This window comes from Odontomachus brunneus, unplaced genomic scaffold, assembly GCF_010583005.1.
Source record: "Odontomachus brunneus isolate Ranch 3 - 2012 unplaced genomic scaffold, Obru_v1 Obru_scaffold_182, whole genome shotgun sequence".
In the NCBI taxonomy this organism is placed as follows: domain Eukaryota; kingdom Metazoa; phylum Arthropoda; class Insecta; order Hymenoptera; family Formicidae; genus Odontomachus; species Odontomachus brunneus.
This window is the reverse complement of record NW_022639632.1, coordinates 321081-333170: the sequence shown is the minus strand read 5'-3', so window position 1 is coordinate 333170 and position 12090 is coordinate 321081. Positions and strand designations below refer to the sequence as shown.

The following is a 12090-nucleotide window of genomic DNA, read 5'->3' as shown; positions in this document are numbered from 1 at the left end:
TAATTTTGTTTTGCGTCACACGAATACTATTGTAAGCAGCATTTAATGCATCGTTGTTATTTTCTCGAATAAGCACCAGTAATGATGCACATATATACAAGGTGTTTCAGATCACCATTTTCGCGAAAGCATAGAACGGATTGAATATAAAAGTTCCATATCGTTTTGCAATATTCGTAATAAATCTCAAGATATTAATTAAAGAAGATTAACGAATGATTACGTGCAATATGGTAGACGAACTGTAGTGACGATGTGTGCTGTTGTACGTCGCTTGTATATTAGGTCAAATTGAACAAAAAAACCCTTTATCATTTTGTAAATAACTACGCAGATTTTTAATTATTCATGGAAGAAACATTTTACATGATTGTGCGCGATAACGCACAATTTTTTTTAAATTTAAATCTATGTAGTCATTTGCAAAATAATAGAGGACTTTTTCAGTTTGACCTAAAGTATAAGTATACAATGATGGACTATATCATCTACTATATCGCGCATGATCATTCGCTAATCTTTGATTAATATCTGGAGATTTATTAGGAGTATCACACAATGGTATGGGTCTTTTAGGTCCTCAATCCGTTCTACGCTCTCGCGAAATTTGAGAATAGTGATCTAACACACCTTGTATAAACACAATGGCCCATGTTCTGAATCCTCTTTTATCGATAAAAGTGCTTTAAATATAGCTTCTCAGCCAATCAAGTGGCTCCTAAGCCTTTTTTAGAGATACTTTTATAGATAAAAGAGGATTCAGAATATGGATCAATGAGTATGATGAAAAATTTTAGTGGAATAGTAAATATTATGGCTATTATGTCAGTCTATATATATATATATATATATATATATATATATATATATATATATGTGTGTGTGTGTGTGTGTGTGTGTCTGTGTGTGTTCAGTATGCACAGTCGCCTTGTAGATTCACCTGTGAATTCTTCGCTCTTTACCACAGTCGACTCATCCACAGAAGTGTGCAAAAAAAAAAACTATTTTTTGGTTCAAAAAAAGACAGAACTTATGATACTACGTACATTAACTATATGTGTAAATTCGTATCTCAAGCGAGGTAATGATCCGCTGAGCCCACTCGCATACAGTAGGAAGGTGCATATCAGTTGAAACGAACGATACGCACAAATATATCCTCTTTTATACTCTGAAAAAACACATCACCTCTCGTCCCCATTGACGCGGTAATAAACAGTGGATCGTTTTCGGGTAAAGAACTTGCGGCATATTGCAACGTAATGTTCTTCAGTCAGATCTTTACGAATAATGCTTGTGATATATTACAAATATTTGTATAAAGACAAGTTTTTTACTAATGATTATAATAATAAATATTTATTTATAACAAAATGCGACGCGCATTTTTGTATCTTGTATGTATGTGTGTATATGTGTGTGTGTGTGGTGGGACAATATATTCGTCCAGCACAGGAACCTATATAGTAACGTCGACAAATAACGTGATGGGCGCATTATGATAATTCTCCGAGCGTACGGAAAAAATACACGTTACTAGGAGGAGTCATCGGCGTTCACTACAGAACGGCCGTTTAATGACCTTTGAAAACGCGGCCTCAAATGCCATGAATCCTAAGAGAGTCTCGAGCTCGCTCATAATGATCGACCGTGTCACATATTCACCTCCCAAAGCTTAAAATAATTATCGATCACTTCGAGGAACCACTCGCGCCTCTTCGCGTCCTTAAAGGCAGGCGCCAATGTCCGCAGTTGCAACTGCAACAATGCCTCGTCGTCCAACAAGCCGTCCAGCTGCTTGAGCAGCGCCGTGTCGCCGTGCAGTTTCAGCAGGCTGGCGTAAGTGAAGATGTAATGTTGCACTCGTAGATGTTGCACGGCCCATGTCTCTACGCTGCGGTTACCGCTTGCCGATTGTATAGAACCCATGTGCTCCGCGTACCACGGCGAGAAATAGTTGCCCAGCTCGAGAGACGACAACTCCGCCACACCGCGCGTCTTTAGCCGCTCCTTTATGCGCGAATACACCTGCGGGGTGTACACGAAAACCTGGAAAAGAAGGAAAGATAGAGGAATAGGTAGATATGTTCTTGGCGTTTCGTCACGCGCGCACACTCATCGCAACTCCTGCGCTGCGGAGCTTGGAAATTTATCACGATTATTCGCGCAATTAATAAGGATCGGATCTGCGGATTGCAGCATCGTGAATTTCAAACAGACGCGCGGTTACGTAACGCTTTACTTTTACCAACATTGAAGCGATGACGCAAACTATTGGCGAAAAGTAGACTCGCTGTGTATAACGAGGCGTTGCTGTGCAACGTTTACGCGTGAGTGGAAATAAGGATGCTGCGAGCTTCTCAGCTGTGCGAACGAGCGTGTGATGCACGAGACCCGTTTTGGCTTCTCTGCCGAGGCTTCACAGTGGTTGCATTCTTTCTATGGCGAGCCGATTGCCACGGCGATCAGCGAACCACATAATTAAGGAAGATGCACCGATGCAAAGAAGCGAATTTCACGCTCGTTTTTGCTGCCTTTGCGGGCCAGATGATTGAAGCCGCAATTTTGCAAAAAAGCAAGTACACACAAAACAAATTGCGAAATTTTTTTTTGACAAACAGATATTTCAGTCGTAAAAAACTTTGGCCGTACTTTTTCCTCTCATTGTAGCAAATCTTCACACGTGAAGCGATATCAGACCGCTCAAGAAAGAAAACAGATTATGCGGATACACGCAAGTCGATAATAATATTCCATTAATAGTTGTTGTTTGAAACTTGCTTCACGTGAAATACTCGGATCTAAATTTAGAGTTCCTTGAAACTTGTCTCAGAGGAGATTGGATTTTTATTCAGAGTCAAGTCCAAGTTCTTCAGTTGAATTATGATGTGATTTATATCTGTAATCGCGATTCAAATGAAAAACTATTATCTAACTCTGAGTTTAAATCTGAGTATCTCACTTGAGACGGGTTTCAAATAATGACTATTAATACGGATCTTAGAGTTAAGCTGAGTTTTTTAATCGAATTATGTGATATACGTAATATTTAAAATCGTAAATTTAATCGTCGATTTAGCATTTATACAATCATATCGAACTCTAAATATAAATCTGAATATCTTATAGCTGAAGTAAATTTTCAGTAACGACTATTAATACAAACGTCTGAATAACTAAGTAACTAGTACACGATATTATTAGAATAAATAATATCCAAATACACATATATTTGGTTTCAATTGAAATAAAGCGAACGACAAGCGAACAAGAAATTTGACGCAAACGATTTTGAAAGAGACATTGACTTTCTTTTTGCGAGATAACTCACGTACTCTCTAAATCTCTCGGAGTGGAATCTTACTAACAACGAGTGAAAAGTGACAGTATTACTGCTTAAAGCGACAGTGAAAATACTGCCACTCGAAATCGCAAGTGTAAACATTTCACTTAAGCTTACAGTGAATTCTAACTCCACAGGAGCAAATGTTTCAGTCGATTAAAATGGATATATTCCCGTGACGGTTTAGCACATCAGATTCATTCTTCAGTTTCAAATGAAAATATTCATTCGACGATTAAGAGGATGCTGAAGTCGATAATAAATTTCAAAAATATCGATAACGTAGAGATTATCGTCACTAATTCTATCACTCTATTTTTTTCGAATTTATTTCTTGTACATATGGATTTTACATAAATGTGTGTTACTGTGTTTTATTATATTTAGCGGAAAACCTAACTACGCGCAAGAAACGTTTCTGCAAACTTTTCCTATATTTTTAAGTTTCTAAATTCAGATGTAAAGATATCCTGGTAAAAATTGAAACTGGAAAGTAAATAAAGTGTAAACGAAGAGTGACGGAAGTGCAAGTGAAGCGTTTACAAAGCGTAAATTGAAACATCGAAACGTAAAGCAAGCAGGTAGTACATTAACCATTTGCTTTATGTTCCAATGTTTCAATTTACGCTTTGTAAGCGCTTCACTTACACTTCCGTCACTCTTCGTTTATACCTTATTTACTCTCCAATTTCAATTTTCATCAGGGTAGAACAATGTTCCTCAAAAATTTTCTGAGTCTGACAGGCTAATTACATTTGAAATGTTAACTTTTAAATTTGTTATCGTTTTTGTCATATACTCGTATCGAACAATGCAATCTAATTTATTCATGTATTTTTATTGTGTAAGAGCATTTTTAATTTTGTGTAGCCAGTACAACGTAAACTTTGTAGAAAAAAGTGAGTATTCTATCGGTAAAGATTTTGACTCGGACATTTTCTTAAAAATCTTCAGAATTTACTCCATATGAATGAGAAATCACTCGAATTCGAGTGACTTGATGGTTGCTCTTTTCGAGTGAAATTTCACTCCAAGAAATTTAGAGAATACTTGCGCTGTTCTATCGCGGAACTTCATGCCGACTTCGAAGTTACCTAACAGATCGCAATTGCAAAATCAGTAAATTTGACAGTCTTTATTACTTGTCAGAGAGTCATTTCGAATTTCGCTACATTTGCTACAGTGAGAGTTTAGAAACATCAGTAGGGACTGATCTTGTAACGATAGTGTAGTTATCGTTTGTTGTCGTTGCGCAGATATAATACATGGTAGAAAAGTTGTACAACGACACATCACTAGTATGAACTAGTGACATTGTTGCCATAAAGTTAAAGAATCGGCTTACGGCCGCTGCTTTTGCGAGTTAGGGCCGGTTTCACCAATTCCGATTACGGTCAAAGCTGAAATGGGTTCCAACCGAAAATTCTAATGGATAAGAATGACAAAGTACTCATGTCTATCAGTTGGAACCCTGACACCGTCGGTCAGATTTTGACCGTAACCGGAGTTGATGAAACCGGCCCTTAATCGTCATGTCTTAATTTTCTGGTATCTTACTTGATAGAGCGAGTTTCCTGTGATGTATGAAGCGATGTAGTGCGAACCAAAGTTCCTGATGAATCGTACAACGCTCCCGGTGTCGCCGATCGTGATATTCTCAGTTTGCTGTAATACGGAGTCATCAAGAGCCAATGTCTCGGCGGTGCCGGCGAGTCGTTGATTGTCACGGAACCTCGCGACGCGCACTAAAACGTAACAGTGATCGCCCGTGATGAAGGACGCGTTTATGCCGAGATGCTTAGATATCGCAGCTTTCGACCAACTTGCAGTGAAGGCGTGCCACGGCCTCTCGAGCTTCTCGAATGTGAAGTCACGGAAGTACGCTTGTAGTAGCTGCCTGTATAAATCAATACATCATATTTGATTATTGCATATTATTACCAAAACATCATATTACATCCTGTTATTTATCACTACGTCTAATCGTGATATTACTCTTCCGAGACTCGAGTTAACAATTTCTACGCCGGATACAGTACTTCACATGGGTGGCCCCATTCCTTAAGATGAAAATTTCCTAAGACTCCTGGCCTCACTGCTGCGGAACCTTGGATTGATGACGTCAGAAGCATATGTCAAATATTCTTACGTGCAATAAAAGGATATTTGAAAGAACACTTTAGATCACTTTAACATACTTGTAAAATGTCCTGAAAACTAATGTTTTCCCTTAACAGTCAATAAATAGCCTTAAAATTAACGTAACTTACATTAATTAACTTTTCTTCTTTAATCCACTCTGTCTCGTAATTTTGTTGCATTAATTTTAAGACTATTTATTGATTGTCAAGAAAAAAGGATAGTTTTCAAAGCATTTCACAAGCATGCTCAAGCGATTTAAAGATTCTTCCATACAGATATCTTTTTATTTGAAAATAGCACGCGCGAGAATTTTTTACATGCGTTTATTCATCTCGACATCATCGATCCATGGTTCCGCAGCAATGGGACCAGGTAACTCAAATCGAATCTGCCTGATCTCGAGAATTAGAGGCGGCGACTTCACTGAGAGATCATTCTGCGTAAGTCACGTGCCTGACGTTGTCGCAAAACTCCATGTGGAAGTCGCCGACGAAGACGGCGGTGCCGGCCTTGCCCTGCGAACGTTGTTTGATTGGCATTGGCGTGGGGTTCTTAAAGACGTCGAGCATAGGCTCGCGGAACACCCATGTCTCCGTGTCATTGCGCGGCACCACTCGCATGCTGATGCTCAGGTAACCGTACCGGCTGAACACGTTCACGGCACTACCGAGTCGCGGTCGCTGCGATCTGCTGACGCGAATCTGAGCGCCGATCAGCAGAACGAGCGTCAACGTCAGGAGGAAGAGTCGCGTGCGTGACCACATCTCTGGCCGGCTGCCTGGGTCAGTGATTTCTGAAACAGAACGTGAATAATAAGCGTGAGTAGAGAGTCGTCGTGAGGCTCGTTAAGTCGCGAACGAGGTGTGCAACACTTGTTTCCCCTTTTCTTGAAGGTTAATGAGACACCTGACCCTCTCAACGCGGTGCTTCAACGGACCTACCGACGAGCGACATAGCTATCTCCATAAATTAAGCCGCTCTTCAGCAACGACGACGTCACCATCGGATGCACAGCACCAGAAACGGATCGACGATTTCGCGCCACTCGCGCGGAGCAACGCTCAGTGTTTCGCGTGTCTCGGTACACTGAGACGCGCATCTCGGTCGCGAGGAAGCTGAGGGTAGTCGCGCGGCTACCGGTCCCCGACCGCACACGTGCGTCTCGCGCGGTGCAAAAGTCGTCGTGGTCGTCGTCGCGGTCGTTGCCGCGCCGTTGCAGCGTGCTATCTCGTTATGTAGGTCTAGGTGTGCACCGCCGAGATGTTTGCGAAGCGCGCGGCCTTCATCCCCACCTGCGTACCGAACGAGCACCTTGGTCTACCGGTGCCTCGAACCCTCTCCCCTAGCCTCCCTCTTGCCGCGCTCACTTGGATTCGATAATTCGCTTCTTTCCGCTTATCATCGCGATCAGGAAGGACGGCGGCCGCACGGACTTCTTCCAGGCCACCGACGAGTGGGCGACCGGTCGTCCCGTTTCGCTCCGTCGCGTCTCGGTACGAAGGCGGACACCTTGTACGGACAGACAACGTAATGACGCGGACGATTGTCATGAATAACCGTGCCACCTTGGCCCTCCGGCGATCTCTCATTCGATTTGTGTTTTCGAGCGGAAGGCACGAGGAGAGGAAGAAGACAGCTGCGCGACGACACGCGGCGTGTCCGTCTAGGTGCTTATTAAGGTATTGACGTGCTTCTTAATTAGAATTTGAATGAAGAGTGCAGCTTGGCGACGGTCGGAGTATCGCGAATGTAATATAAGAACACCGTCGTGGAATGCAAAACCAACCAGCTGATGACAATGATTAGCGGTAATGTCGCGAGTCGCGAGGCGCATTTCAAACGATCTCGCAAGCGACTGCATTTTTATGTAATGGGACACGCGACCTTTCGCGGAACTTGGAGTTTGCGAGAGAAATACCGTGAAGAGAGAAACAATTTGTCAATGTAAAATATCGCACAGCATCGTTCGTGCCGCTATTATCTACATTTAGACGTAATTTCCGGCAAGTATCGGTATATCTTACACGCGCGCAAAAACAACGAATTCGAATCGAATCTGCAGACATAGATAATAGACTCACGTAGTCTATTATCCGCAGACGGTTGGTAGAATGCAACAGATAAAATATTATTAAGCGACAAACCGTTAGGACAACGAACGGCGCGTTTCCTCTTGCGCTTCTCATGAGGGACGATTAATGCATGTCTCTTAATGTTTTCACTCGATTAAGCGTATCCGCCCGTATGCGATGTAACGTATCAGATGCGCAGCTACACATACAAACTGCACTTCGTCCCGTCACCAGAATCGGCGGCGGCTCGAAATGCAGTCACAGTGAAAGTGAAATTAAACGCCTACCACCATAAATGGGCACTTCTTCCTTTTGAACATATTGTATACACACAAAACAAAAGAAAAAGAGAGAGAGAGAGAGAGAGAGAGAGAGAGAGAGAGAGAGAGAGGCAGAGAGAACGAGAAAGAACGAAAGTTTATTAATACCCTAAGGCTCATATATGTACACAATAACTGCTTCAAGTATACAAACATATGCTTTATAGTATACAAACATATCAAAAGCGTAAATACAATGTTAGCGTGCAAGTAGAGAAATAAGGACACGCCAGAGCACTGAACCAAAAAGAAAAAACTGGGCCGTATTCAAACGTTACATGATATGAATATAATGATAGTGAATAAAGCTACAAGTTACCATTAAATTATTAACTGAAATTATGTTCGCAATAGTACAATTAGAAATAAGAAAAAGAGAAATGGAGGAAAAGAAAACAAGTAAACAAGCAAGCAAGAAAACTAGCAACAACGGGCAAATAATATAAATAATTACCAATTAATTTCATATCGCACAAATGACTTACCAGTTTGGACGTCGAATGCAAGCCTACAAAAGTGCAGAGTAATTTAATAGACTTCTAAGAGACTGAAACAGTCCCAGCTGATAAGTTAAAAACAACAATATATCGAGCAACTAAAGCTATTCCCCGGAAGGCAGGAGATAGAATATTAAAGTTAAGACATCATAGTGAGGACGATACGCAGCAATACTAAAAATTAAAGAGAATAAAAGAAGTAGATATTAATTACAATACTAACTTCGGTAATAATGATACTAAAATAAAAATAAATATTTGTTTATACTATTACAAATAATAATAATAATTACTGGAATTCACAACAAAATGATTTGCAGCATAAAAACGAATCGTCACCCATAATCTACGATTCGTCTTTCTAATGCAAAAGGATATTGTTTTAATGCATTTTTTTTTAATTAAAGAGGAAGAAGGAAGAGAGAGACAGAAAAAGGAAGATATATACGTAAAGTTATGACGGGCACGTGACATTTTCCCCGCAAGAGTAGTCGTCGGATATCAAGACGCATCGTTGGAGTCTGAACGCACGCTGCGGAAACGACGCTGCGCGGCGTACCGTCGACGATCGGCGAAGCGGAAGAAGAGAATGATGTGGTTCAATGGGAGCGTAACTCGCTTTGGAAATTCGATCAAGGGTGGCCGAGAGTCGAGACGTAGACTCTTGCTTTGCCCGCGAGGTTTACGCCGACGCGCACGGTAGTAATTAAGTTTTCTGTCATTCAATCGAAGAGATGAAATTACTCGTCTCCCTGGCAAAGGAAGCCGACCCGATAGATTAGATTCAGTAAGTACAACGAAATTTAGCCTGGCCATTCTTTCAGTTATCAAACAACGGAAGCGTCCGTCCAACACATTCGAGCATGACGGAAGTTTAGTCACGGCAACATTGAGTGCTTTATATTTAGTGACACCAGTAACATCCCAGATAGACAGGTAGATTTTGCAGCAATTATCAATCGATTTATAAAGGTTGCGGCTCTTATGAATGATACACATGGCATTCATATTTATCACAAAGATTGGCAAAATAGAAATACCAAAGAAGTACACAAAAAAATTATCAAGATTTACTCAGAAAAATATATAATGTAAAATTTAATGTCAAAAAAGGACAAAAAAATATATACTTCATTCATGTAAATGTTACTTGTTTGAAGTAACTTGTTTCCAGTAAACATTTTAAGTTACTTGGTTTGAAGTAAATGTTACTTATTTCATAAGTTTATGTATCCCCAAATCTATCATAAACTCATCCAAAATATCAAATTTATACAAGGTACATTATGAATCCCAATAAGTTTCAATCAAGAATATTACATTAAAACATAAATTCGATTTGCTCACTATATAAAGTACCATCTTTTTCTTCTATAAAGTTTTACAATATTCTCGTAAAAAGAGTAAATCCTACTTTTGAGTATATATGACAATAAGTTTTTCTAAAATATGTGGTAAGTGTATTTTAGGATCATTATCAAGAAAATATTATCTGCTAAAGATGACCGTTACTTAAAAAAGAAGAAAAGTGAACTACGTAATCTGTCGCTTTTCTTAGCAACAGAATAATATTTTTCTCTGTGTAACTTTCAGTTACATATTTGCTTTTCAGTAAATTTGTTTCTGCACTGATACAACAAAAAATTTACAGTATTGTTTAACGCAGATTGAATGATTCAATATAATGTGTTTACTTCTCGTAAATGTACTTAAAAAAATTGTAAAGTTTACATCATCCTTTGTTCACCTTATGATAAAGTCTATCAATCTATCTCTGTTACTCGTTGAGACTAGAACTTGAAAATCATGACAAGAATGATGCTTGTGTCGACTTGTGTTACTAAATGGAAGGCATTCGCTCCGAAGGATAAACACGTGACATCGTTCCTTCGCAAATATAACGCATTTATGACTGATTTATTCGCGATGAGAATCACTCGACCTTTCCCAACAACTATTAATTTATAGATACATATCTGTGAATAATGTATTCGTAACGGACCATGAAACGTAGGGAATAGTAGATATAATAGCTGATCGCGATAGAAATTAATTTAACGTTTAATGAAGCTTCGTAGCGGCGCATAATAATTAATCGACCGTCAGTAATAATTAATGGAGAACGAAAAGTTAAATGACATTTATCGTGCGTTACACGATAACGGCTGGCGATCGAACGCGCGTTGCCTCGACGTTTAACTGACATAACGAGCGCGCGATAGCCCCCGCGACCGAACCACCGTCGTTTTTATCTGCCGAACGATGCGTACACGCTCCAATTCGTCTTCCCCGTTGTGTTACCAGGCTCCGAAGCGATTGCTGTCTCGCACAATGCCGCCGCGCGCGCGCGGCGGATCGATTTAAATTAATCCCCGTGGCGATTCGCGTCGCGGATCCTGTCGCGCTTCTCGCCTCGTTTCACAGCTCCACCGGATCACTCAATCGCATACTCCGGTAAACTTTGACATTACTCTCACGCTCGTGTCTTACTTGCCCCGATGGCCTTTGCGGCCCGTAAGAATATCACGGGCCGCGATCGGCGTTGGGCTTTATAATTACACAGCGAGTCGGGTGTGATCTTTTCCGTGCGAGAAGAAAAAAATAGTTCCGTCGCGATCGCCACCAACGAGACATTCAGACCGGTATTCATAGGCCAATATTCATAGACGGATGTTCCACGCTAAAAAAAGGCATGTAAGAGATTTAATTGTTGCCGCTTTTCCGCGATGCTGATTGATTATTTCGCTTAGCTCATTTCATGTGGGCTTGCTTCGTGTCGTTTGCGCCTGTCAAATTATCAGGTAAATAACTATTATCGCGTTGGTTAGCTCATAAAGGAAAGAATACAGAAGAGATATAAATTATAAGAATAGAAGAATAGAGAATAGAAGGGTAGAGGAGAAAGAGGAAAAAGAAAGGACAGACAAAGAGAGAAGCATATTATTTAGGCAAAAATAAGGGGAAGAATAAGGTAATTTTATAAGGTAATTTAAGAGGTTATTGTAACGATAAACATGCTAAATAGCGCGCGCTTGTAATGTTCTAGTATATTTAAAAGATCGTCTTAAGTTTATCTACAGATATATTTTATATCTGTCAACTAAACGATCCGTACAGCTTCTGAAGATAAACTCAAGACGACCTTAAACATAAGACCTGACTGTATTGAAAAATGATAAAAACGAACCAGTTTCTAGGTTAAATAAATTTGGTTGCATCAACTGCAATCCAGTCAAATTGAATGCAAATTAAATCTTTTCAATAATCTGATGTAGGAATTTCGACTAAAAAATTTAGTCGAAAGTAAAAGGTTAATAGAAACTGAAATGTAGTGTTACACGGACGCTGTAAGTGTTCTTTCAGCTAACAGAAAAGGTTGATCTAACTGCATAATAGAAGTAATATCATCTCTCGATGGATGAAAGGTTAAGCAAATCAGACGGTAAGTACGTCGAACTAATGCCTTCGATAATTGGACGTATGTTTGCGAGATTTGTTCAACTAAAAGAAATTATTACAACAGGTTCCTTAAGATCGTTGAATATGTTACAATATGTAGAGTTCAAACACACAACTCAGCTATCGATAATTTGCATTGACTACCTCACTCGCTCGCAGATAAACTCTCATCGTGGAGAGATATAAGCGAGTAAGCCATCAATCGAAGCTTTATACGATATATGTGCATCTATCTGAGACAGATCCGCTTTTTGTCA

General features: G+C 40.0%; 1 protein-coding gene across 9 annotated transcripts in view; it reads right to left on the bottom strand.

The window, feature by feature from the left end:
• Window positions 1-820: 820 nt before the first annotated feature.
• Window positions 821-12090, bottom strand: part of LOC116851618 (torso-like protein) — a 37994-nt gene continuing 26724 nt past the window's right edge. For 7 of the 9 annotated variants that reach the window (XM_032831221.1, XM_032831217.1, XM_032831222.1 and 4 more), the window contains 3 exons: window positions 5939-6278; window positions 4901-5240; window positions 821-2049 (listed from right to left, as the gene is read on the bottom strand). In XM_032831221.1, coding sequence (XP_032687112.1) covers window positions 1654-2049; window positions 4901-5240; window positions 5939-6249 — 1047 coding nt within the window. In that variant the 5' untranslated portion in view covers window positions 6250-6278 and the 3' untranslated portion in view covers window positions 821-1653. Of the gene's footprint in view, window positions 2050-4900; window positions 5241-5938; window positions 6279-6422; window positions 7839-12090 lie in introns of those variants that run through there. The other 2 variants (XM_032831215.1, XM_032831223.1) reach the window with 2 other exon arrangements.